Below are 27,332 nucleotides of genomic sequence, written 5' to 3' on the forward strand. Positions count from 1 at the left end.
TTTTTTAAAATGTGAACATTTTAGAGAACTAAAGGAAGATGTTTATTTTAAAACTTACTAATTGTCACCACACGGAGCTTCAACTCAAAGTTCGTTGAGTTTCTCTGTAAACTTCTTTTTCTTAGAACTTAGTGGATTCGTCAAATGACTGCACTAAGTTATGCGATTATTAAAGATTAGACGGTAAAATCTGCACAAATAAAGTATTCTTTTGCATCAGAAAAAAATATATCCGAGTTGTTGTTTTTCTTGTAAGCAGCACATTACTCAACACTAGATGTATCTAACAAAGTAAATGTTTCAAATTTACTTCTTCTGGAAAGGGGAACATAAAACTAAATTTTTATAATTTTTTTTTTTGTTCTGTAATTCATTCCTGAGGCTCTTAATTTGTGATTTGGAGCTTGTAACTTTAAAATGTTATGCATTAAGGATATAACTATTTTTTTTTAAATTTTGATACCTGTATTGTACAGGGTGTTCGGAATGTCACTGTGAAGTTTTGTCTGTCAATAAATATACGAGTGCACAGTGACATTCCGAACACCCTGTACTTAAAAACCACACTATTTGTGTGTGAGATTTTAATTTTTTTGTTCATAACCTCCATAACTATATATTTGTATTACGTTAGAAAAACATGTTGGTTGAAGAAGTGCATTTGAAAGCGCTCGGATTGTATGGTTGTTATCATTTATATATTTATAATAAGCTTTATCTTCATGTGTAATCTACGATACTGTTTTGTAATAGGACTCGATATTGCAGAGTCTCCGGTGCGGCGAAGAGTAGCTGAGAGAGCTAACCTAGACATTAATGACGGTAAGATAGCAGTTTTAAGTTCTAGGTTTATTATGTTTCAAAAAGCATTAATCCAAAATATTGTAGAGAATTTCTACATCATCGTTGAAACAACTGAGCAAAACTAACAGCCCACAATAAGTTTCCTGTACAAAGGTACCCTGAACGAAAAATAATAATAATGTTATCTAAAGCCGTTCCAAATCATATGTTTGATTTAAATTAATTCTATAAAGAAATGTAAGAATGCATGAACTGGCAATAGTTATGTTTTTGCATGCTTGGACATGGAGCTTTTAGATGTTATAATGCAATGTTATATTGATTTACGACATCAGATGGCATTCCAAACTTTCGTAAATTTTACTGTAAAAGTATTAGAAAAATATTTTTCGTTGGTCGTTATAATTATTTGTCCTTTGTAAAAAGAAGATAGAATTTTATTTAGTGGCTATCTAACATGACTATTCAACTTTCACTTCAAAACAAAACTACAAGGTGAAGTAAAACATAATATAATAGCTTATATGTAATGAGTATTACATCGGTGGAAAAATACTACAAAAACAAAAGTGTTGAAAATTTGAGTTATAAACATCAAAAGATAGAATGAAACTGGAATCACTTGTGACAAAAACAGGTCTGGAAGACGACCTAAATTTTTCAGATCAGATGTTAAGAACTTTAGGTTTATTTATCTTAGGGACGTAAATCTAGAAGCTGCCTTTCGGCAGAACTTCCACAAACCACTGATGTGCAAATTTACCCAGGTCCGGCATGGCCAGGTGAGTTAAGGAATTCGATTCCCCGTGGCACCAAACATGCTCGCCCTTTCAGCAGTAGGGGCGTTATAATGTGACAGTCATTCTTACTATTCGTTGGTAAAAAAGTAGCCCAAGAGTTGGCGGTGGGTGGTGATGACTAGTTGTCTTCCCTCTAGTATTACACTGATAAATTAGGGACAGCTAGCGCAGATATCCCTCGTGTAGCTTTGCGTGAGATTTAAAAAAACAAAAAAACGAACAATGAAATTTACACTCTTACAGTGCGACATGAAATAGGGGCTGAAAGTGGGTATTGCAGCAAGAAATCCTTTATTCTGAAGAGGCAACAAACAGAAGAGACTTAAGTGGGCAAAGGCAAATCAAAAAGATAACTTTTATATGGAAAAAAAAAGAGTGTTGTTTGGGTGAGTGAGTCAAAACTTGAGATTTTTGGAAGCAGTACACATAGTGCGTCATCGTAGAAATGGTGAGAGATTAAAATTAAGATTAATGAAGGTAGTATCTAAATGTTTAACTACAGCTGACGTTGGTGACTTCTACCATATTAATGGAACTTTGGATAAACAGATGGAATTCTTGCATGGTTAGCGTAGCCTCTGCAGAGCCTAGACTGTCAAATGTATATGGGACAATTTTGGTTGAAAAAAATGCCAAAGAAAACAGAAAACCAAGTAAACTCTGGACTGTATTTCAAGACATCTGAAATTTAATTCCCTTTAAATATCTTTAAAATCGTAAAGAAATATTTTCTCATTGGGTTCATGTATGTACGTTTTAGAGCAAAGTTACACGGCGCTATCGAGTCCACCATGTGTTTGTTTGTTTGTTTTTTAATTTCGCGCAAAGCTACGCGAGGGCTATCTTCGTTAGCCGTTCCTAATTTAGCAGTGTAAGACTAGAGGGAAAGCAGCTAGTCATCACCACCCACCGTCAATTCTTGGGCTACTCTTTTTTACCAACGAATAGTGAGATTGAACGTTACATTATAACGCCCCCACGGCTGGGAGGGCGAGCATGTTTGGTGTGACGGGGAATTCGAACCCACGACCCTCGGATTACGAGTCGAGTGCCTTAACCACCTGGCCATACCAAATCAGGGAAATCAAACCCTGGCTTTTAACGTTGTAAATCCGTAAACTTTTCGCTGTCCCACCGCAGGACTCATTGTGTTTAGGTACTGATTTCAAACGAGTGTGATCTCACAATGGTTTAAAGAATTAAACCCAAATATAAATAAAATTAAAATTAAATTTGCTTTGTATTCGTTTGTTTTACCTTCAAACTTTTACGCGTCCCGGAATACCTACACTAAAAGAAACGCTGCATGTTTTGGACTTAAAATGCATGGTAGTGATTGAGGGGTCTCGAATTTATGGAACAAAGATCAGACTAGTGGATAGCTTGCTCCCCTGCCCCTCCTCCCAAAAAAAGTGATCCGTAATGTAGGGCCGTAGGTCAAATCCCACTACTTGGTTAAACTAACCGATGTCTTCTAAATTAGGGACGGGTATTGCGTCTTTCGAGTAGCTTTGCGCAAAATTAATAAAACAAATTATGAAAGGTTTAAGGAGAATATATCTCCATGTGCTGAGGCCATCTCGTAAATCCCAGTTTAAAAGTCGTTGCTATAACATTTATTATTAGGTTTGCGAAAGAAACTGCAGTTAGTAATAGTGTTGTTCATTTAGATATTAGCAGTTTACCATATAGTTCTTTTAAAATTATTTTTATTGTTTTTGTTTTATCTTAATTTGGTTAAATAATAATTGTATTTAATTAATATGGCTGTGTTGTTTCTGAAGTGGTATATGTATATATATATATGTATACTACCGCTTTAGGTATGTTTAATTAATAACTGAAAGGTTTAATTACTTACGCAAAATTATATCGTTTTTTATAAATAACAGATGATATATTCGTGTTAACAAAATGGACATTTAACCGAATCAAGTTATGATTCACGAATAGTTGTTTTAGAAAATTATATTAACCCAACAACGCTATCCAGACTATTAGTCATATGGAGGTTTGAGTACATTATGTTAGGACAATTTAGAATACGTAAATCAGCAAGTCACGCGATAATTACAATCAATATAAAATCACGGTAGAACAACATATGTTGGAACTACATGTTCGACATTATTTCGAAAGAGGAAGCGTGATTCCACCGAAAACTGAACAATTTTGAAAAATATGTATAACAACTCTTTCCGACGAGAATAGTCATACATTCAAATCACAGATATTTGTAAAGTTTAGAGATTTAGAATGTTTAAGGCGGAGATATTTCTTTTACTTAATGAGACTGAAAAACAAAAGAATATAGTTAAATTTCGTAGACCAGAACCATAAGTTTTCTAGTCAGTGGCAAAAGTGGGCAACGTGTCGTAAGTAACAGTATTGTTGGTTCACTCGTTTCTCAAGCAACAGGATGATGACGAGGGTGCTCATGCTATTCCATACAAACATATACAGGTCAAGCCGACAAACACAGAGCTGAGAATTTATATGCGATGAGGCTGTTAAAACGATCGTTAGGAAAACAATGTCCTTATACAGCAGTTAACGGTGGAATGCTTTGGACATGAAAGTCTTACAACGAAGACCTTTCGCTATAGAAAAAAAAAGTTGTCAGATTCAGCATCATTACTGAACTTGGCGAAATGGACTGTAACGGCGTGGTGGTCAGTTAAAATTAGTTTAATATAATATACTCCACCTCTGTAGATGTGTTTCACGCCACTGACAGTTAATTTTCAGTATAATAGATATGGGATTGTTTTACAGAAGTAGAATAAATACGAGAAGTGCTTTGGGAGTTATTTTTGTAAAAAAAAAGTAACAGAATCCCTATTTTCTCTAGAAATTCAGAGAAATAGAGAGTTTTACAAGATGGCAGAAGTTAGACCTCCTTTCACTTATGCATCATTAATTAGACAGGTAAGATACAATTCATTCTCCTCATTTCCAAACTTATAAAGATATAGACATTTATGTGACATTTTGTACAGTTTTTTTTACCGAAATATTTCTTTTCTTGTTTCGCAGTTTTGCAAATTGTCTTCAAAAATAGTCTTAAAGAAAAAACAACAAATTTTTGACATCCTAACAATCACCATCTGGTTAAAAATAAAATAGTTTTGGAATTTCCACTATCAATATTAAAATATTACATTTAGAACAACAAGTGTTTTACAGTTTACCAAACTTCATTAACTAGAGTTAATATGCTCTCTATTGCAGGCTATCATCGAATCTCCGGACAAGCAACTAACACTCAACGAAATATACACTTGGTTCCAGAATACATTTTGTTATTTCAGGAAAAACTCTGCAACCTGGAAGGTAAGGTCGTTTGTCATGTATTTTAGATCTTTATAGTTTAGTAGCAATAGATGAAAAAAAACTTAAGTATTATAAAAAGAGAAATATTAGTTGTAGATATTTAGTTGTGTATTTTACTCGAATTTTGCTGAAAACGGCTGGAATTTTGGTAAAAATACAATTTAACTATTTCACATTGAAGCCACGAATGACAACAAAATAAACTACAATATATGACATCGGGAATTAAATTTATCTTATTGCACTATTCTTGCTGAAAGATATAGTAATATATAATGTTTTCATTTATTTAACCACTTCTGGAAAAGAGCAAGCTTTAATGAAAATTTTGCTGTTAATTACATAACCCGAAATACTGTCATAATTTAATTAAATTTTTCTAATTTATAAAATTGGAAATTACAGTATACTGTTTACCTACATTTTGAAATATCTTCAACAGAAGTTATGTTGATGCTATAATTAAGCAATTATTACGTGATACAGAATATAAAGAAATAATGTATTTTATTTAAACGTTAAAAAATGTCCGTCTATCGGAGAGATTTGAACCTTATGAATTCAGTCTGACGAAATGCAAAGTAATTTCAGTAATTCGTTTATCTTATTTAGAAGTAAGTATCGTTAATTGATCAAATTATATATGTTTTGAATTGTTTAAGTATTTTTAAAAATCAAATCATAAAGCAAAATGCGCAGTGTTTAACATTCAAATAATTTAACTGAATTATGTATTTTAATTAACTTTGGGACAAGTATGACCGTATAGAACATTGATCGAATATTATTATAGATTCAGATTTAAGATAGCCAAAGAAAATATTGTGGAATTATGGGAAAAAATGATTTATTTAATATTTCAGCTTTGATATAATTTGATTTATATTGCTTGTTGTGTTTTTACACGTCTGTTCACAAATGACAGTCCAAGCTGAATTTATCTCTTAAGAGCGGTTAACGCGTAATCTTTTATAGCTCAGAGGTGTTCATGTTTCTATTTCATAATTGTGGGATATTTTATTAAGAAATAAAGATTTTTAAAACAGATCTTAAATAGAATTCACTGATTAGAATTAAACTTCTCTCTATAGAATTTGGAATATATTCTCTAAACATGTATACAAGTCTTCTTTACGTTCCACGTGTTTATAAAGAATGATAGGCCAACACACAAAATTGTTATGAGAAATGTGCGATTTTTTCATGTCAAGTTATACCCTTCTTGCATAAAAACTGAACCTCTAGAGTATTCCGTCAGTACGTTTAGGTTTTGTATATTTATACAAAAGTCAATGTTCTTAGTAACGTATACAAAGGCCAGGGAACGTATTACTTTAACCGTTCCTCTCCTGCACCTTCCGAGATATATTGGACTTCACCTGGCTTTAGATTCTTGAAAAGCTGTCTCTCCGTTGTTTTGGTAGAATGCAGTGCGTCACAACCTAAGCCTTCACAAATGTTTTATGCGTGTCGAGAACGTTAAAGGGGCGGTGTGGACAGTGGATGAACTAGAGTTCTACAAACGGCGGCCACAACGTATACAGGAACGTATTGCTGGGTATGTTGTTTTTTTAATATTATACGTGTTTGATGTGTTTCATCGTGCACTGTGTAATGGTCATTTTTTTCTCTCTTTCTTTCTCTCATCCCATCCTTCCCATATTTCCGTCGTATTTTCCCTTTTCCTCCTTCGATTAATGTTTACAAATCCAATCCTTAACTGGCCTTGTGTTTGCTGGGTCCTTGATCCTGCATACATGCCTTTTGTATATATATTTTTATTTGTAATTTTTGTTCCTCATCCTGTTTGTTGTGTTCATTCGTTGCACTACCCGTAATGTTGCTATGCGACTTTTGCCTCGACATGATATGCATGTATCTCTAACTCTGACCATATCTATACATATATATATTGTATCCGTCTTCCCTCTCTTCCCTTTCTTCCCTCTCCATCTCTGCACAGAATGCAATTCGCACCAATCTGTCGCTCCACAAGTGTTTTGTCCGTTGTGAGGACGACTTCGGTTCTTTCTGGGTGGTGGACGACCGTGAGTTTGTAAAGCGACGACACTTGAGTCGGGGACGGCCCCGCAAATTTCCCGACTTTGACCACACTCTGTCCACACAGTAAGCCAATCTTTCTTGACCTTGACCTGACCTTGGATGAGCTGGTAGTGCTATGTTTTGCCTGACTAACCTTAAAAGAAATGTTCGCTTGTGTTTTAGCACGTCTATTGCTATCTGCTGAAAGCAAATGTTATAAAATATTGACAAGTAGAAATGTAAGCCTCTCTTTAGTGTCAGTATTTTTAAACGTTTATGTCAGTAACGTTAAAAACCTTAATATCTCTCATTAGCCTAATTATGTTTCATTTCAAGCTAGGACCTTAGTTTGAATATTATTAGAATCTTAGCGTTTGACGGTGAACCGCATATATAAGGCTTAGTTTTAAACTTTACTAGTAGGTGAATCAATTAGCACATAAATTAATATTTTAAAGCGATTTCCAAAGAATTAGTATGGTAACAAAAACTTCATTTCCGAGTTTAAATGTAAACCTTCTTATTCTGTTAAAATAATGCGTTTTAAACTTAAAATTATGTGTTCACCTTTTTCTGTGAGTGTCAGGAAAAAAAAGAGATATAATAATTTGAATAAAGGTAATATGAAGTTAGTTTAGAGGACTAGCATTTCCTTTTGTAATTTTCCTGGCTTATGTTTTCATAGTGTTCTTGTAGTGTTATAAAGTTTGCACGAGTGCTTTCCAAGATGCATGTTTTAAAGTGAATGTGACACTGCACGATTGCGGCTAGGAATGCTACCCTTGTTTAGCACGTGTTTCCTGTGTTTTCCAATTTAAAAGTCGTTATTCCAATAGCTGTTAGTTCTTAGCGTTAACTATTTGACCACGAAGTTCATTTACTGATGTACACGTTTGACGTTAGTAGTCGCACCGCTCCACTGTTAGTTTAACCAGTTTCTGGACTTGTCTGAGGAAAATAGAAGGAAAAGGCTTCTAGATGTAGTGACAGCAGTGAAGCACATTTTAGGTTTTATAGAAACGTTGTAGTGAGGAGTAGTTTGAATGATTCGTTATAGCCAGTGTAGTTGCTGTTTTATTATATTTATATATCTTATCATTCTTTTTCTTTTTACTTATATATGTACACTTATCTTAAAAGTAAGTTTGCTCCAGGTATACATAGCAGTGTAAAATTTGTAAATAATTTTTAACCCAAACGTTTGAATGTATGATAGAATATATATGTATTTTTAGTGGCAGACGTTGGCCTTTCTTATAGTGTCACCTGTTAAGCATTCAATGCTTACAAAAAATTATTTCATGTAAAGTTCATAAAATCTCGTGAACACAAATTTGAAATTCACCATCCAAAGTGGATATTATTTTGTGCATCTGAAGAACAAAGAAATCTTGATAATTAACAATCATTACATATTAGTCAAAACTTAAGACTTCGAATTAGCAATATTCAGCCTTGCTACTCAGATCTTTTATAGATACATTAAAAGAATTAAGAAATATTATAAATTAGACGTAGACTTTTTCATACTGCAATCTTCTTTTTCAAAATACGTTTGTTTTTCTCAAATATTCATGATGCGTTTTTGTAACACAGTGAGTGGCAGTCGAAAAACCAAGTTAGATATGGAAACTGTTTTTCTACTGTTAACATTGCATATACAAACTGATTTATCACAATAAAGTATACTTACGACGACTGTTTTTGTCAATACAAATAATGTTAATGACGGTTTCAGCGCAAATAGTGTAATTAGGGATTGTTTTGTTACTACTATAACTGTACATTAAGCCTCTTTCTTCGTCACTTGATTACCAGCAAAGAGCTTTGTGAAGGGTTGATTTTGACACCAATGAGAGTTTATATTGCATGTATTTCTCCGTCACATATGAAATTATTCATAAACACAAGCATCGTGTAAAAGGTTTGTTTTGACACCAATATTTGGTTTATTTCTTTATCACATAAAGTAATTCCTAAACACAGAAAGGACACCGGAGACATTCTCATTCTCCCGATTTTGATGAAAAACGAAGAATACGAATCATATAAGATAGGATCGTCTAAAATTTAAAAACTTTCTTGACAATTGGTATTCAGTGAGCCGCTAGTTCAGAGATACTTTTCCCTTGAGTTTTATAAACTTATCTCTATTTCTTTGTGAAAAATCACCATAATAATTTTTAAAACAATTTCAAATAGTACATACAGGACCCTATTATATGTTGTTGTTGTTTTTCAAGTTTACCGTGCGAATCCCTGTTTCAAGCACAAGCATTACGTGAAGGGAGTAGAACTCTTTCTTTGTTTTTGATTTCGCGAAAGATACAAAGATACATTAGCCGTCCCCTAATTTAGTACTGTAAGACTAGAGAGAAATCAGCTAGTCATCACCGCCAACTCGTTTACCAACACAATGGGCTAGCTGTGCTCTGTCCACTACGGGTATTGAAACCAGGTTTCTAGGGTTAAATCCGCAGACATACCGCTGTGTCACATGGAAGGGCAGATATGATAACAACTATTAAAAAGCAAAAGTAAGTAAAAATTGTATAAAATTGTAATACTTACAAAATTGAAATACACTTATGCTTGGCGTTTGAATTATGCATCACAAACCGAGCTGTCCGTTCTGTGTCTTGGGTTATGAACTGAGAAAAATGTGAGGATGGAACTTATGATAAATAACACAAAAATCCTAACTTTCATACAATTTATTTATAGCACATCATTACAGTATTCATTATTACCTCATTAACAGCTGTGTATAAGGTTTAAGAAGTCCATATGTAAATACTTAAAACATAATACACACTGTGTGATGGTTAAGGTAACTTCGTAGGAAGAGGTAGCGACAATAGTAATGGCAGTAGGTGTGCTTTTTTTTTTTTTTACCCGCTTTCAACACCACGTTTTTAATGTCCTTCCATAATATTTCACGTGATAAGGTAACTGATAGTTTATTGGCCGCAGAAGTGTCTTACGAGCTAAAATTGAAAAGTCGCTGATCAAACTATGAACTGGGGATAAGTCAAGAAATGATTCTTTATATAAGTTTGGTTTGGTTTGTTTTGAATTTCGCGCAAAGCTACATGAGGACTATCCGCTGTTGAAATAGAGACGTCAACAGAGTTTATGTATTGTTATAATAGTGACGGTTATACTTTTCACTACATTCCTCCATAATGGATTTTATACACTGCCTGAAATATATAAGATGTTTATGTGCCCCTTCCGCCTCACACACACTATATCTGAGTTGCGTTACAGAAAATTTAATATTTTTTTTTTGGTGTAAGGACGTGGTAACGTCTATAAATATAGTTTACTTACGTCAAAGATAATAACTGCTCAATAACAACAGTAATGGAAGTGAAAGGGCTATAACCGACCACTAACACGCCCTTTGTTTCAAGCTTTTATTTCACAAAGTTTAGCTGGGACTTGCCGAGTGACCTAGGAATAGTTAGAAAATGGACAAACAGAAAGACACCGATTTTTGTTTTTTTTAATTTCATGCAAAGCTACACGAGAGCTATCTGCGCTAGTCATCCCTAATTTAACAATATAAGACTAGAAGGAAGGCACCCAGTCATCATTATCTACCGCCAACTTTTGGACTACTCTTTTACCAACAAATAGTGAGATTGAACGTCACATTATAACACCCCAACTGTTAAAAGAGTGAGCATGTTGTGTGTGACTGAGAGATTTTTGTGTTATATATACAGAGATAGACACTCGAAAAAACATTCTTTACTGCAGTTTCATTGAAATATGTGTCAATTAAATCTAGGTGAATAACATATTTATGAAGAAAAATGCAAAAAAATACTCTTCTTTTTTTTATCTCGCTCACCAAAAAATGAAATAACTGACATGGAAGGTGCTAAAATCTAACACATATTTTCATATCTTGTACATTAATGATAATTTTAGTAATAGTTTTGTAAAATATCTCTAGCAAATAATTAACTTAGTACATCTAAAGGCATTATTGAAGTTTTTACCACAGTAATACAGTCAGAAGTAGAATGAAAGAACTTGTTTTCATGAAAGGTCAAAAGCTGGCTATAGGAGTTACTTGTTTTAACCACTCGCATCATTGTATAGTAGTGTGCTGTTTGTTAGTCAATCTTCAGCCTGTTGTCACTGAGATACTATTGTAAATATGAATTCATAAATTTTCAGTATGTTGTCACAAAGATAGTATTGTAAATGTGAATACCTCAGACTTCAGCACGTTGTCACAAAGATAGTATTGTAAATGTGAATACATAAGTCTTCAGCCTGTTGTCACAAAGATAGTATTGTAAATGTGAATACATAAATCTTCAGCATGTTGTCACAAAGATAGTATTGTAAATGTGAATACATAAATCTTCAGCATGTTGTCACAAAGATAGTATTGTAAATGTGAATACATAAATCTTCAGCCTGTTGTCACTAACTTACTTTCATGTATATCAGCCTTCAGCATGTTAATACAGTAGTCTTTAGCATGTCCTCAATGATACAGTCTCGGAATACACCACTCATCAGTTTGTCATCACTAAGATACTCTTGTAAACACATCAAACATGAGCTCATCAACTCTAAGGTACTCTTGTAAACCCATTAAATATCAGTTTTTTATCACTAAGGTACTCTTGTAAACACACTGAGCATGTCCTTACTTTTTAATATCTTTTTGTTATTATAGTGACAGTCATACTTTTCACTACATTCCTCCATAATGGAGCCCATAATGTATGTAGCCCAAAAAAATGGGCTACATATACCTTAAATCAGGGAAGTCTATAATTTTAACTTTATGTAAACAGCAGAAAGGAAAAATTATAGACCTCCCTGATTTAAGGTATATATATCTCATTTTTTTACATTTTTTTTTTCCTTTTGAAAACTAGATGTTTGCTACTTTAAAATGTTTACTTTTAGTTTCTATAACACATTTCATCAAAACACCTCTACACATTCCTTGAAAATGGTATTGAAAATCATAATTCTGAACTGAAAATTAAAATATTCTCATAGCAATTGCCCTAGTAATAGAATTCATGGCAATTAGCAATCTCTTTGGTGGTAGTTTCCTCAATTGTTTCCACACAAACTCAATGCATAATAAAGTGGAAAATACTGCAGGGAATAAATCAAAACGTGGGTTGTAAAAAGTTACACCCTAACTATGAGGTCTGTAACTGGAGGGTTGATTTGTAGTGATGAAAATAAATACTTTTTTGTCTGTGATTGTCTGGCATTTTTAGTGTTAGGTTCATGCTTTTCTCTCTTCTTAAGCTTTAAATTGATGTACAGTTTAGTTGTATAGTGTTATAGTTTCCAAGGTACTGTGTTTTCAGATAATCTGAATCCAAGCTCCTTAATATGCACTACTAATGAAATAATTTGCATAATTAATTTGAAGTAAATTGTTTTGTGTTATTTTTAAGTTCATCAAAGTCTGAGGTCTTCAGTTTGTCCTAGAGTCCAAAACTAGTAATGCATACGTCAATGGGTTAACATCAATTGCTTTTTTTTAAGTAAACCTAAAAGCTACACTTTCTTTTAACAACTATCTATCTCTGAAAGTTGGATATTTCATTTTATCTTCACTATTACTTCTTTGTTCATCCTGTTTGTAAATGATTTACTTAGACGTAAACTGTATCACCTTTGAACAATACTTTAATTTTCTGGGTTTCTAAATGTAAGAACCAGATATTTTACAAGTTTCATTGAGATTTTTGCTGCTGAATTATAGGCAGTGTCAATCCTCACAGAAATATTCCATGTTTTTAGCACTTTATACTGTATATGCATAGTAATAGATTTATACTTACCAAGGCATTTAATATTGCTATTACAGTGTGCATTTATGGACAGTTTTCAGATTCAGACTAGTAAGCACTTATGTAAATCTTTCTTTACCATTATATGTTTTATCCTGATGGTTGTTATTGTTCAGCTCACTAAACACCAGATTCTCTGATACTTAGTCACTGGGGACACATTTTTAAATCATAAACTTTTAATATTCAATTCTACTTGAAATACAGATTCTTTAACCTGTCAATTCATTAATATTAACAACTATGTTTTGATTATGTCACTAAATAACTCGAAGTACAGCATAATATAAAGTGCTGTTTTTTATTTTAGAAATACAATAGTACTGTCTGTTTTTAAACAACAAATAGATGTTAGCTCTACATTTCTTAAGTTGAATAATATAATACATTTCAAGCACCTAACAATTGCAGAGAAGTAAAAACACAGTGCTTGCATCAGAATGTTTAGGGACTGTGTAACAACCCCTAAAGATATGCGTGTTGAAAGGTAAATAATTTATCAGAGCACAACTACATGGATTTAAACTTCATTAAAGTGTGATGAGTGAATTTTGTTGAACAAGATGTACTGCCATAGATTTCCATTACAACAGTATCAGCTTAAATTAAAAAAAACAAAACTCTTTGCAGTGAGGATTAGAAAATGAAATTAATTTATCATGTTTTAGCAATGTAAGTTTTTATAAGTTCACAGAAATGATAGAGCACTGAAATCACATGAATTATTTTCTCATACTGCATTATCCCATACAAATATGGAAAATAATGGATTAAATATTAACAATAAGTGATTTGAACAAAATATTTCAACATAACTTCTTTCACAACAGAACACATTCTCTCTTTTTTCCCATCAAAGCTTGTGTTTTGAACTTGAAGTAACAAAAACTATGCATTATAATTTTCCATTCTTATATTCTTACTAAACACATCAATAAAGTTACATTAACCATTAGAGATTTTAATTGTTAACACCTTCTTTGTCTTATGTATCTTTAATAAATATGAAAAAGAAAATTGAATTAGGTGCAGAGAGAAATAATCAAATCCAGGAAGCAGTAACTTACTTACAAACTTCAGATCTATGTATTATGTGCAATACCAAGTTCCTTAACATAAGAACTGCCAAAGCCATTAATTTTTAGAATTTAAATATCTTTGTATGTATGAGAGATACACTGTTTCCATTTATGACTTTTCCTAAATCTATATATTAAATACCCTGACAGCATTTCATAAGCAGAATTGAAATATTGAAAAAAAATTATGACAACTTTTACCTGGAACTCCCAAAACTCTTTCAATTTGAATGCTGTTTACAAAACATACTTTTATTTAGAACAATATACAGTATTACAAGTAGCTTGCAGCTTCAATATAGATGGTTGCTGTTATCTCCCAACTCTTTGAATGTGTTTGGCTCTTGAAGTCTCAAATAACAGATGTCTGTTTGTCAGGCTATGTGACTGGATTTTAATATAATCTATCAATTATCCTTATAATAATGTTTGACAGTCTTGTCTGTAATTTATTATTTATATTACTAACACTGTCTTATTTAAGTACTTCATACATTACATACTTCACACTTCTTCAAACTCTCTGGTTGGATCATTTCAATGGCAACTGGCAAGAGAAGTAAAAAAAAAATTAATATCTGTCATATATTGTTATGTTACTTTGTATACAATGTTTTTGATAAAACAAATGAAGACATGTAGTAAACAATACTCATCTTCCTTTATTGACTCATTAATTTTTATCAGAAATACTTTATTAGAAATTCTGATTTTCTTCTGTACAAGACTTACGTGTACTGAAATTTTAGAACATTTCTTGAAGATACGTAAATCATATCAGATGATGTATCAATGTAATTGTTTCACAGCTTCACAGTAAGATACACGTATTATATCACTATATCGACCAACACACAAGATGTTGGGAAGGATGAAACAATTTCAGAAATTATGAAATGAATCTCAGTGTTTCAGCTATGATTATATTTGATTTGATGTTCTAAAGTAAAACTTTTAAGTTGAATCCAATAATCCATCTTTCATTTTCATACTGATATTGTAATATGTAGCTATAAAAATTATGGTAATTTGGCAGTTCTATGTGCGAGTGAAACTCTGGTAGTTTTAGTGTTAAAGGATGGTCTCTGGAAAAATAAAATGACACACTTGAAAAGTCGTAGTTATTTATATAGTTTCTTTGTCTAATATTTGGTTGAGCATTCTCAAACCATGGTGTTTACTTTCAATAAAACTACAATGAAGCACCCTTCCTTTCTTAAACTGAAATTTTGCTTTCTTGACCTGATGAAGAAACAAATCATTCTGTCAAGTTTATTTTAACCTTTTAACTTACCACTTAATTCTTTTGTATGCAAAAATCATTCCTTAGTTTTGTTCTTATTGGATGTTTTTTAACTTACTTTACATTAATCTGCCAGTTCTTTGTTACACATCAGTAAGTCTTTTGCTTACTTTTAGTTTACAGTTAGGATCAGCAAGTTCCTCTCAAGAAGACCGAAGTCCAACTCTACAACAGCATCCAGGATTGTATGGTGAAAGTCTTAATGCCTCCTTACAGGTAAGATAGCTGTTTGTTCACTTTAACATTTATTTAATCAAAATTATTTTAAGTAAACACTTCAGAATTTTGGAGGGAAAAAAAAAGTCACATAAAAAACGATGTGGGTTTTTGATGCACACAAATAATTATATAGCTATTCATCTTATACATATTGTGAACAGTGGTGTCCATTTCAGCACTGAACTGTTTTCCACTCGTGATGGCTGCTACCAATGTTGAAAAGCTGTGTACATGGGCAAAGCTCAACATTCACTTTTGAAGTAATGGTAGAGCAGTAATGAATAATGTTGATGTCAAATTGTATTTCACAAGCAAGGTATTCTACATTAGATTATTAGTAATTAATCAGACTATCATTAACATTTCAAAGTGTGATGTAACTTAAAGAATACAAATGTGGATTTACTGTATGCTATTGTTTAATCAATCTTAGCATGAATGAAATACTCAACAATTACTTTTCACAGTGGTCAGTACAAGTAGCTGAGAGCTTTGGCTCTGATTGAAACCAAGAGTGCAACACATTTGACTTTTTTAAAGTCCATGAAATAATTTGTATCGATAGATTATTTTAAACTTTTCATATAAGTGGGGATGGGTAGTTTTGCTTGTTCTTTGTAATTTAGCAGTTTATTATTTAATCACTGTTTCCACAGGCTGCTCTTGCAGAAAGTAATCTTGCTTTTCTGAAAACCACAACATCAGGAAATAGTAGTGTCACATCTGCTATTATGTCCACCCCTCCTCAGTCAACTCTCTCTCCCTCTTCTTCAATGATGGCTAGGGTCAGTGAAGGCTTCAGTAGCAACTTGATGATTCAGGGTCTAAATGGAGACAGTTTTACAAGGTAATAATATAGTTAATTTGTATCTACTCCAAATGTTACTACAAAAGTTCTGTATGCATATATTTTAGAAGAGTGCATCACATTAGTGATATTACTTATTAAAACTTTTTGAACACAATATTAAATTTGCCACCTACCTTTTGCTAAATTAATTTGACCTAAAAGCAAAAATCATATCCCAACAACAAGACATATTTTTTTAAAAGCTATACTTAATCTTTAATACATTTTATGTACAATTTTGGAACTCGCATACCATTTTCTTCTCCAGTATGTCATGATCCATCTGTATGATAGCTTATTAATAACTGACTCTACTTAACAAAATAAAACACGTAAGACTAATTCTATGGTCAATTTGAATTTGTTTTTTTTATTGTACAGTTCCAAATATCATCAACTGTATATGATTTGCCCATATTTATCCAAATCTGGTAACTGTTCTAAAATGCAATAACAAAATATTAATGGATTGGAAAATTTAACAGATGTATATACTAATTGGTTTCCTTTGACAATGAGACAGTTTTCCAGTATGGTATTTGTTAATTAATATTGTTCTATGCTATGTTTCTAAAATTTTAATATAGGTGTTTTTATTGTTTGCTATAGGAAGTTTTGATGTGATGTAATGTGATTAACATGTGACTCCTGAAACTTTCTTGAGAGTTCGGGAAATAATTTGAAAAACATAAAAAACAAGAATTATAAGAGTGTAGGTTTGTAGTGATTATTGAAATAACAAGTTTGTCTGTTATTTGATTTGATTTTTTTTGTGAATTTTGAGTTTGTGTTTCAATGAAGCACTAGAGGTATAAGAGAAATCAGCAAATGAGTAAGTGGAATTATTTGTAAGTTTATAGAAGAAATAAGATACATTTCTTTTCATTAAGTAGACCAAAGTATATATTATTATTCAGCAAATAATCCAACAGAACCAACCCACTGACAGAAATAGATACATTAATACAATTTGGCTGAGCAGTTTCTGCTGAACATAATTGCAGATTCTTTCAGTAACAGTAGGCTAAACACATTCTTCTTTCATCAAAATATGTAAATATACCTCTGAGTTTCCATCACAAGTTGATGCTATAAGAGCAGAGGATAACACTTTCTGATTTGAGATCTCATTAACTCACTTAGCTTTTTAAAAATTATTTATTTTACATTTCCTGTTGAGGCCTCTCTGAATAGAAAATACAAGTCCCCTGTTTATAAAGACATAATGAAATCTTAGCCGATACAACTTGTATCTCATTTTCATTATAATAAAATGCATATTGTTGCATTTCTTATTTTATTCATAAAAAGTTTCTCTCTGGCTGTTTGTAGTAAAGGTTATAAAAAAGTTTTAAATATAAGATTCTTTAACAAAGAGTAAAATGAAATCATTCAAAGAAATTATTAAAAAAACTGACAGTTTTATTATATGTCATTTAATGCGTTATTCATAATAAACATTAAATTATAACATGTACTTTGTGGACTCAAATCATTCAATCAGTTGACCAATCAAAGATTTTACCAGTGGGATGTAGTGGTTTGAAAATTATTCTTGGGTGTGAAAACCCATGAATCATGTAATTGTCAAACTGTCAAAATAGAGATATATTGTGCATATACCTACAAACCAAAAACAGCATTACAGTCATTGTATTTAAACTAATTGTTGGATTAGTAGCATGCTATATTGTAAAATTTCTCATGACAGATTGTTGTGTATAGAAACGCGAGAACAATTAACTCTGGTAAAAACCTTTCTCTTCAAAACATTATGCACCTTTAGCTGATGCCACAGTTGAAAACAAGCTGAAAGTTCTGGACATCAAAAATTGAAAGTACTGTTTTGACCATATAGACTAACTTAAACTCTTCTCTGATGATAGTAGGTATCATTATATTTTATCTTTTCATAACTAGTGTGGAGTTCATCTTTATCAAGGAATATTTAGGTAATTTTTCTACATTTCGATAACTTCTGTAGGTGATTGCAACATTCTTGGAAACTAGATATTGGAGGGTTGTAGACTTACACTAATCTTATACCTGTTTTACCTTATTTCTGTGTTAGACTCCTGGAGTAAGGTTATAGTTGTACGTATTCAAGAGACATCAACAAATTTGTGATTTTAAAATATCACATATTTACAGCTGATAACCTGATACAATCACAAACTGATTGAGAAATAGGTGGAAAACTAAACATTATATTAATGCTATTGTTTAAAACTGTTACTGTGCAAGATAAAATGAAATATATAGTATTATTGCATACAATATTTGACAATGTACAATACCTTCAAATTGAAAAACATTACTTTCTAATTATTTGAAGTATTTAAACTGACAAATAATGCTAAAATATCTTGCATTTCTATATGATTTACTTTAAAATAAAAATTCAATAATCAAGAACATGAAAACCAGACAATATTTGCATCTTTTAGTCTACTAGTAATACATATGGTTACTTTTCAAAGTTGCCATTAAAATCAGGATTTCTATAGGTACTGAAAATCGAACAGGTATTTAAAAATCAAATATAACACACCTGTTTACACTTTTACATTGAATTAATGTATAAGAAAATAGCTAACCATATTCATTTGTACCTTGCTTATTATAAAAAACATACAATTTTATATCTATATATTTCATTACATATATTTTGTAGATGCACTATAAAGTATTAATTTTTGTTAGTTGCTACATTCCTCTTTAACATTTTCTTTTAAGCAGTCATTCAACAAATGGAATCCAGGTAAAAGATGAACCGATAGTGGAAGAACCACCAGACACAGAAGAAAGTTCAGACAGTAACCACCAGAGGGTAGCTTTCCCTCACATCTCCAGAAATGGTGGCCACAGAGAAGAAGAAATACCTGTTGAAATGGATGAAGCAGAAGACCTATCATTCCCTTCCAATCACACTTTAGATAAATCTCCCAGCTCTTGTCTCTAAGCATTTGCACTTTAACACACTCACCTTAAACCATAATAAAACAACTAATATTCAAGCAATGAACACAGCTACTTCATAGGATAATTTAATGGGCATTTCTTCCACACAGTTTTTGTCTGCCCTAACCATAGTATTGTTTATCTAGCAACTGCAGCTGCACATAACCATGGTACAGTAAGTGTGGCATAACTATATCATGAAGAATCCAGTTCAAGTTAAAATCATAACACATTAATATACAAGTAACATAGACTACATATCTTGCAGACTACAAGTAACACAGATTAATACTATTATACTATCTTAACATCAATAATACAAGTCTAATTACTTGTACATTACTCTAGTAGCACTTATCTATGTAAACCACTGTACTGCAGTAATACTGGTAACACACATCTAATTACTGTCATGTTACATAAATAGCGCATATCTATATGTACAATTACACCATAACAATAAGGATAACACAAATATTAATACTCCTAGATTACAGTAGTAGCACTTGCCTAAAAATATCATTATACTACATTAATATCAATAAAGCAAGCATGATTATTTCCATATTGAAACTTGTCTAGTTCATATAATAGTGAATAAGTCTTGTATTGTTCCTGATACTATAACTCAACAATAACATCTATCACATATTTATTACAGTTGGACTTTTTTCAATAGTACTGTTATTACAATAGTTATAGCTAAGCTAATATTAGTGCTTAAAGACAACTAAAAAGTTTAAACAAATTAAAGTTTTAAAATAATATAGTTGTTGTTCTTTTTGGTAGAACATTTAAATATTTTTTGAAATGCAATATTTTCACAAAAACTGGTTTCAATAAGAACTCTAGGTCTAACATACATATCTAATTTTAGCAGGTAATATTTTGTAGCAACTTGGTACACTTCAGACACCAGGATCTCTTCCATTTTATTAGTTTTGTAATATCACAGATATTCGTTTTGTGAATTTCTTTTAAATATAAACCAGTTAATACCAAGTTTACAAAAACATCCAACTTACTGCCACAGAAGTCTGTGCTGGCTTTGTGGATATTGGTTCTGAGACATTTTGATGTTAGCAAAGAAAGCTACAGCACCTGTACAATTAATATTATGATCCTGCCAGGACCTACTCCAGAAAACTGGAAAAATTAACATAAATCAATATTATAAGGGATCATGTTCCTGCTAGTGGTCTGGTGTCACTGAGCACATTATAGTGGGTGTATGGTTTGTAAAAGATCCTAATCCTGCCAATATGTCTTGAACTTCACAACACATCCAGTTTTGTGTGAACAATGTTTAGCTCCTGTATAGGCTGTAGAAGATGCTGTTGCTATTACTGTGCCCTGGAGTACTTTATGTCTAACAATTAGTGAAATGTGTGAACTTACTGTAGAGTTAAAAGACAATGTTTCTCATAAGTGTGACAAATTCATTGGTTTTGGGGGACTGGTAAATTCAAGCTGTGTTGAGTTATCCCATGCATGATGATTGAGACACAGTTAGTGCAGTAACTTCTTAGTGTGCTTCTTGTGAAACAGTCTTAAGTTTGGGTGTGCTCTATGGTGACTAAATGTAAGTGAATGCATTGTATATTATCTACATCTTATACAAAACTTTATTCATGCTGGTATATTTCAGTGATGACAAATACAACTATAGAAGACTGTTTTCTACTCGTAAATATGGTGGCATATTTCACTGTTACATAATTACTACTAAGAGAATTATGGAACATTTAAACAATTTGTGGAAGAGATCTGAGCTGATATCTTAAATTTTGAAAGACAAACCAAACCAATGTTACAAGTTGCAAAATGACGTGGGACCTTATTGTTGTGTCTTATGGTCACGTTAAATACACCAAGTAGTTGGAACACTGTAGAAACCTGTGGCAACACAAATATATACATAATGTGTTACACTAATTCATTGAAGCACATCATACAAAGGAAAACTTGTTCCAAATAAAAGTATGTGATGGAACATATAAAACCAAAAATAAAGTCTGTTTGCACTGAGAGGATGAAGACTGGTCATATGTTGCATGTTGAGATTTTGGTAATCCAGTGAAACTTTCACAAATTCTCATGTCAAGACTAGGAAGAAAATAACTTTATGCAGAAGCAACAGCTTAGTTCAGTATCTAGATGTGTAATAGAAGAAACAAGTGAAGTTTTCATTCCTAGTATGTGTAAAGTCATAGTTATATTAATGTTACTTGTATGTGCCTGTCTCTATAATAGAAGTGTTGTCCTGTTCACACTCTTTCTAAAATGTATGAAAATTACCAACGTGTAGAATTTTCTTCTAAAAAGAGAACTCATTTACATCTTGAAGTATACCAAGCAACACTCCTGAAATTAAGAGTTGAACAAGAAAAATCCAGTAGCTGCAGCTGAAGATTTTATTAATATTACGCAGCATAAAACTATCTTTCCATAATAGTTTGAATTCTATTGTAATCATTCAGTTCAGTGTCTGAACTTGTGAATTTGTTTGTATGCCCACATAAACTGGGCACCAGTGAGTTTAGTGAACTGTATTTTAAAAAATACTGTGTTAGTTGAGTTTCATTGTTATTTTTTTTCTATGTGGCACAAACAAAGCATAAATAGATTTAGGATGTATTTACTAGTTTTGTACTATTGTAAGTTAAGTCTTAACCTGATGTATACTGAGTGAATGATAAAAGTTCACACATGATTATTCTGTCAGAAGCAATTTTTGTTCCTTTTTTGTTTCCAAGCAAAGAGCTGGAAAATACAAACTGCATGCTGGTAGAGGAAGTAACTGTAGGGTTTGTATTATTCTGGTGTGCAGAGTGGAACAACAGACCCATTTAGTTTGATTTTCTAAAAAAAAAATCCTACAATTGGAATATTATAGTGTAAATTTTGTAAAAAAATCAGAATATAGTTACTACAACGAAAGATATTATGCAAAAAAAATGTTTACATTTTTTATGACTTTTGAAGTGAATAGTTCTGACAATTCAATGTATCACATATCTTACATTTCTAAAATTGAAAATACTCCAGGAGAATACTGAATTATTCTTAAAAATTAAAATACATATTATCTGAAATATAGTTTCTCCTTATACTTTAGAATAGTTCTAACTGCAGTTTGAGGGAAAAGTTAGGTTACTGTTAATCAGTGTAATGTAATGGTATTTATCAATAGGGTGTGTCAATAAGCAAAGCATCTGTTTACTTTTAGTCAGTTTCACCAAAGATAATTATATGGTACTACTGTTATTTGTAAACATTAAGGTTACACTGTATGTTGAGGGTCATAAACTTAAAGAAGTTTACATAGGGTTGTAAAGAGTATATTTTATATGCAAGATTCAAAACAAAAAAATAAGGAATTTTCTAGATATATTTACAGGGAATCTGTTATCATTCATCATTGTATAATTAAGTTACTATTACATAGGATAAAAAATAAAGGCTATATATCTATACATCCATGAATAAGGTTTGATCCACTTGTAACCTAAAATATGACTCCTAATTACAGTTTATTATTGGTTTTAAAATATATCCAAAATGTTCAAAATGATGTTTTATGTCAAGATGGAATTTCCTCATTTATTAGTTACATGGAAACAAATTTTTTAAGTGTACTTTGCTGTGAAAGAGAATGTTGACTGATGCCAAAGGACATAAGTAATTTTTTCAGTAGAAAATTTGCAAGATAAACAAAAGAATCAGTTTAAAAACTAATTAGAAGTACTTTGACACTTCATAAAAAACATTTACTTAATTAAGGAAGAAAAATGGTAAATGAAAATTAGTTGCTACTTTTTCTTTTTTCTATTAAGATTCTTGGCTTTACCCACAAAAGAAGTGGTTGATAATTATTTTATCTCCAATTTTGAAACATGATGATAATAATTAATAACAAAAGTGAAAAAACTGCATAGCTGAATTAAACTATTTGTTAAACTGCACAGAGAACGTGGATAAATTTAGTTCATATTAACTTATGCAATTTGAATTGTTTGTGAGCATATATACAGTTGACTTCAAGTTTCTTGATATTCCTGTCCTTATACAAAATTAAGTTTTCAGTGTTTCATCACTGCAGGGTATTAGTTGTATGTACGTGAACAGGTTTGTTTTAACATCCATTACATGAATTATAACCTTAACTCCTTCAAGTCTTTACCCTGAGATAGGGAGGTTAATTTACTTGGCCACATGATAATTTTACATATTGTATTATAGACACATCTGAAAAGAGACTCTAATCTTTGAAGTGCTCTGAAAACACTAAAACTTTGTCCATTTTAAACATTCTCATGAATTTTGCATGCATACATATATGAAATCAATCATGAAGCAAAGGAGTTAAACAGGATTATTAGAAACATGATCCTGAGCAAGCTGTAACTATGGCTATAAGCTAACCCCCAATATTTAATGTGTTCCTAATGATTCAAAGCAGATGATTAGAGCAAAAATACTAATTTTCTTCATTATCTTTATGGGATTGCATAATACAAACATTTTGCTATTTAATGCTAAATTTGAATAAGTGATATTAAAAATGGATGAATGTTTAGAAGAGTTTGGTATTCAGTTTTTGATTGTTTTAAATTTTAAGAAAACCTTAAGGAAGTGCTTTAACAAAAAACCTTGGAAGGAATCTGTTCAAAACAAGATAACTGTAGTAACTTTTGATCTTAAAAATTATATTCATTTTTAATACCATTTAACCATTAACACATTAATAAAACATCTTAAAATTCCACATTACATAATAAGTTAAAAAGAAATATTTGTTTCATCTGATAAATTTCTCTGCATTTTTGTTGCAATAACAAAGTGTGGTTTCAACATAAAGTTTACTAGATAAAGGAAAAACACTTTTTATGATAGTTGTACTAATCTTATTGGCTTAACAGATATTAACTTCATTTGTATTTTAAGTAATTAAGTATTGGTTTCAAAATAATTTGTTTAATACAGTTGACATAGACACAATATTTTTTGTAATATGCTTGCTACTTTTGTACTTTTTAAACATGGTAGGTATCTGTAAACAACTTTTATATCATTTTTCTGTTTGTCATAATTGTAGGTATTAACAAACAAATTAATTTCAAACCAAGATCTTACAATCTTTGCAACTGTAATCTAAACATTCTACTAATTTTTTTTTTTTAATTGTTTTATCTTTTCCAAAAATGTATTATGAGAGAAAAAAGTGTGGGAAAAAATCTGTTCTTAACCCACAAGAGAATTTTCTTATTAATACTAAGATGAATTTATACATACATGACAAATACTTTCTTGTGAAAGAACCAATTATTTAATCTAATTTGCTGCAGAAACACACAAGACAGTACTAGTAATCATGTCACACACATTCACTGGTAGGTATGTCAAGAAAGTCTTTGATGTTTTTTACCTCTATGATACAATTTTTTTCTGTCCATGATAAAACTGCTATTCACTCTCTGGAATCTCTGAAACTGTAAGTTCTACTATTGTAAACTGCATGATTCTTTATGATTTTGTCACCCCATAAATTTTTAGTTTATGCTCTCATTGACTTTTGTTTTGTCATATTAATACACAAAAAATTCCAAAATTATTTTTGTTTCAGTCTTCTCCCACACATGAAAGTTCAAAGTAGTGTTTTGAAAGTGCCAAAGACACCAATTGTAAAGTTTTTGTCAGATGTTTACAGGATATTTTATTCCATATATCAGTAGCATTTATTTATTAATATTACACACAGTGATCTGTATGATCAAGTACAAACAAAAGTTATTTTTTCAAATATATGAAATGTACTTCTCTTACAGACACAAATGTAAAGCACTTAGAGTGCTTCACAACCAAGTTATCCCCTTTAGTAATAACACTAAACTGTATTTGATAACAAATACTCTTAAACAATAAAATTATCTGTTTCATTCCATTGAAATAATTCAAGATATGCAGCCATGTGTATGATAGGATATTGTTTCTTTATTACCTAAGGTTATTTTACCTGTTTTGATAGGAAAGACTAATTCCATGGATGTGACTTGTACCAACTATCAGTGTTCTCAAACTCATTTACATAAAACACACCAAAACATCTAACTCACACTTTGTCATGCTTGTTTCTTTTTACTTTAGAACAACTTTACTTAATACGCTTTCAGTATTAAAATAATGCTTGAAGATGTCTTCGTTCATATCTTGATCTTTGCAGCTTTCAATTCTGTTTTGTTTTCAAATAAAATAAATTGGTGCTGCAGGTATATATATTAAGGAAGCAGCAAATATATCAAATATCATTTAACTCTTGATGTAATAAATTAGTTATTATTCAGCTTACCCTCATGGCATTAAAACATCATCTCAATGCACACAAAGTAGTTCTTTGATTATATCAGACTTAATATGTTATTTGTCTTAAGTCTTCAAGAACATACTGAGTATCTACAAAGAATAACAACTTTGAAAGCTTTAATTTAATAAAATGTATTTTGACCTTTCAGAGAAACACAAGAGGTATTTTAACCTTTCACTTTCTACATTTATATCATAATAAATTGGTATTGAGAAATTTTTCTATGAAGTATGACAGTAATGGTCACAAATGCATTAAACTATGTCAAAGCACAGAAATTCATTGTGTGTGTTATTTAGAGATAACTAAGAAATAAGGTTACTTAAATATTAAACTTTTTCAGATAAGTTTGGAACCTTTATGGTTAATTCAAGTTGTAATTCATGTATAAGTTGATGAATGAGCCCTTCGTGATTAAGATATTAACCAATATAAATATATATCATAAGATAGTGCACTGTAAGAGAGGCAAGGAAACTTTACTTACTTGAAACAAAACTGCTTCATTCATCCTGACCACATCTAGGGATTAAGTAAATTTATATTTGCAGTTAGGAACATATCTTAGTAACCATTTTTCAAGTGAAGTGTGTTATACAGCTATAAAATGTGACAAAAATTAAACAAGCTACTGACTCCAGCTTCAATTAAGATATAACCAACCAATGACAGCAGGCTTTATTTTGAATAAACCCAACTTGGTACTTGGGTGTGCATAATGGTTAACTTGCAGTAGTTTTAAAGTATTATCTCTACAACTGTATTCTTGTTTTGTATTAAATTGTATCACACTACTGAATGCATTAATGTGATTTTTCAAGTATTATCAAGGTTGCATATTATTTAACACTTGTGTAATTAAAATGCATGTAATGTTTTTTGTGATCTTAACAGTTGTACAAATAATAAATGTTTATATGTAGAAATCTAAAGAAAGACTTAAATTTCAGTATGTATACAGAAAATTTCATTCAATTATCTTTTCACTTTTAATATAAATGAACATTACAGCCAGTCTAGTTCAGATGAAGTATGTTACAGATGGTGTGGCTAGTTTTTTTAAAAGTTAATGTCACAAGCACATACGTCAGAAAACATTCTGACTCTAGTTACTTTTATGTTTACCCAGATGTTTTAAATTTGTGACTTGTTATTGTAAACCTTGGTGATAGATAGTGAACTCATAATGTATTGTGCGTCCAGTGTTTTATAGTAACAGTAACGAAAAAAAGAAGTTCTCTTCTAAAGAGTGCTATTCTAGTCCTAGAAATGTTCCTCTTGTAGCCTATTTTTTTACATATTTAGAGCTTAGAAAAACCTGCTATAAAACCAATGGACCATTTCAATTTCATACTTGAACATGTGTTTGTAGTATATATAAGGCTGAGCCACAATGTATTGCAGCAATAATGTTAGATTGAGAACTTGTCATTCAGAGAGTAGTATGTACACCAGAAGTGTAGGTAATGTAGATCTGCGATAAAGGACCAATAAAAACAAATACTGTAGTTTAATCTGTTGTTCTGGATTTAATTTGTTTATAACATTACAGTAAAATGTTGAAATCCTGTGTGATTATGAAAAATAATTACAACGGTGAAGTGGATGACTGAAAAATCGAAATAAATGCTGGCAGACTATATTTAGAAAAAAGTAAGTTATATCCATAATAGCATAATTTCTTTTACCACCAGTTTTTTCTATCAAAGTTCAGTTAATTAGCATTGTTA

The 27,332-nt window shown here is 31.2% G+C and overlaps 1 protein-coding gene across 19 annotated transcripts in view; it reads left to right on the top strand.

The window, feature by feature from the left end:
* LOC143247365 (forkhead box protein P1-like) overlaps positions 1–27,116 on the top strand; it is a 277,478-nt gene extending 250,362 nt beyond the window's left edge. For 15 of the 19 annotated variants that reach the window (XM_076495328.1, XM_076495327.1, XM_076495332.1 and 12 more), the window contains 7 exons: positions 754–822; positions 4,456–4,532; positions 4,836–4,937; positions 6,901–7,064; positions 15,325–15,424; positions 16,084–16,274; positions 19,014–21,011. In XM_076495328.1, the coding sequence (XP_076351443.1) occupies positions 754–822; positions 4,456–4,532; positions 4,836–4,937; positions 6,901–7,064; positions 15,325–15,424; positions 16,084–16,274; positions 19,014–19,239 (929 nt within the window). In that variant the 3' untranslated portion in view covers positions 19,240–21,011. Of the gene's footprint in view, positions 1–753; positions 823–4,455; positions 4,533–4,835; positions 4,938–6,361; positions 7,065–15,324; positions 15,425–16,083; positions 16,275–19,013 lie in introns of all 19 variants that reach the window. The other 4 variants (XR_013026528.1, XM_076495321.1, XM_076495319.1 and 1 more) reach the window with 4 other exon arrangements.
* Positions 27,117–27,332: the final 216 nt, after the last annotated feature.

The sequence above is a fragment of the Tachypleus tridentatus genome, chromosome 3, assembly GCF_004210375.1.
Source record: "Tachypleus tridentatus isolate NWPU-2018 chromosome 3, ASM421037v1, whole genome shotgun sequence".
Classification (NCBI taxonomy): Eukaryota; Metazoa; Arthropoda; class Merostomata; order Xiphosura; family Limulidae; genus Tachypleus; species Tachypleus tridentatus.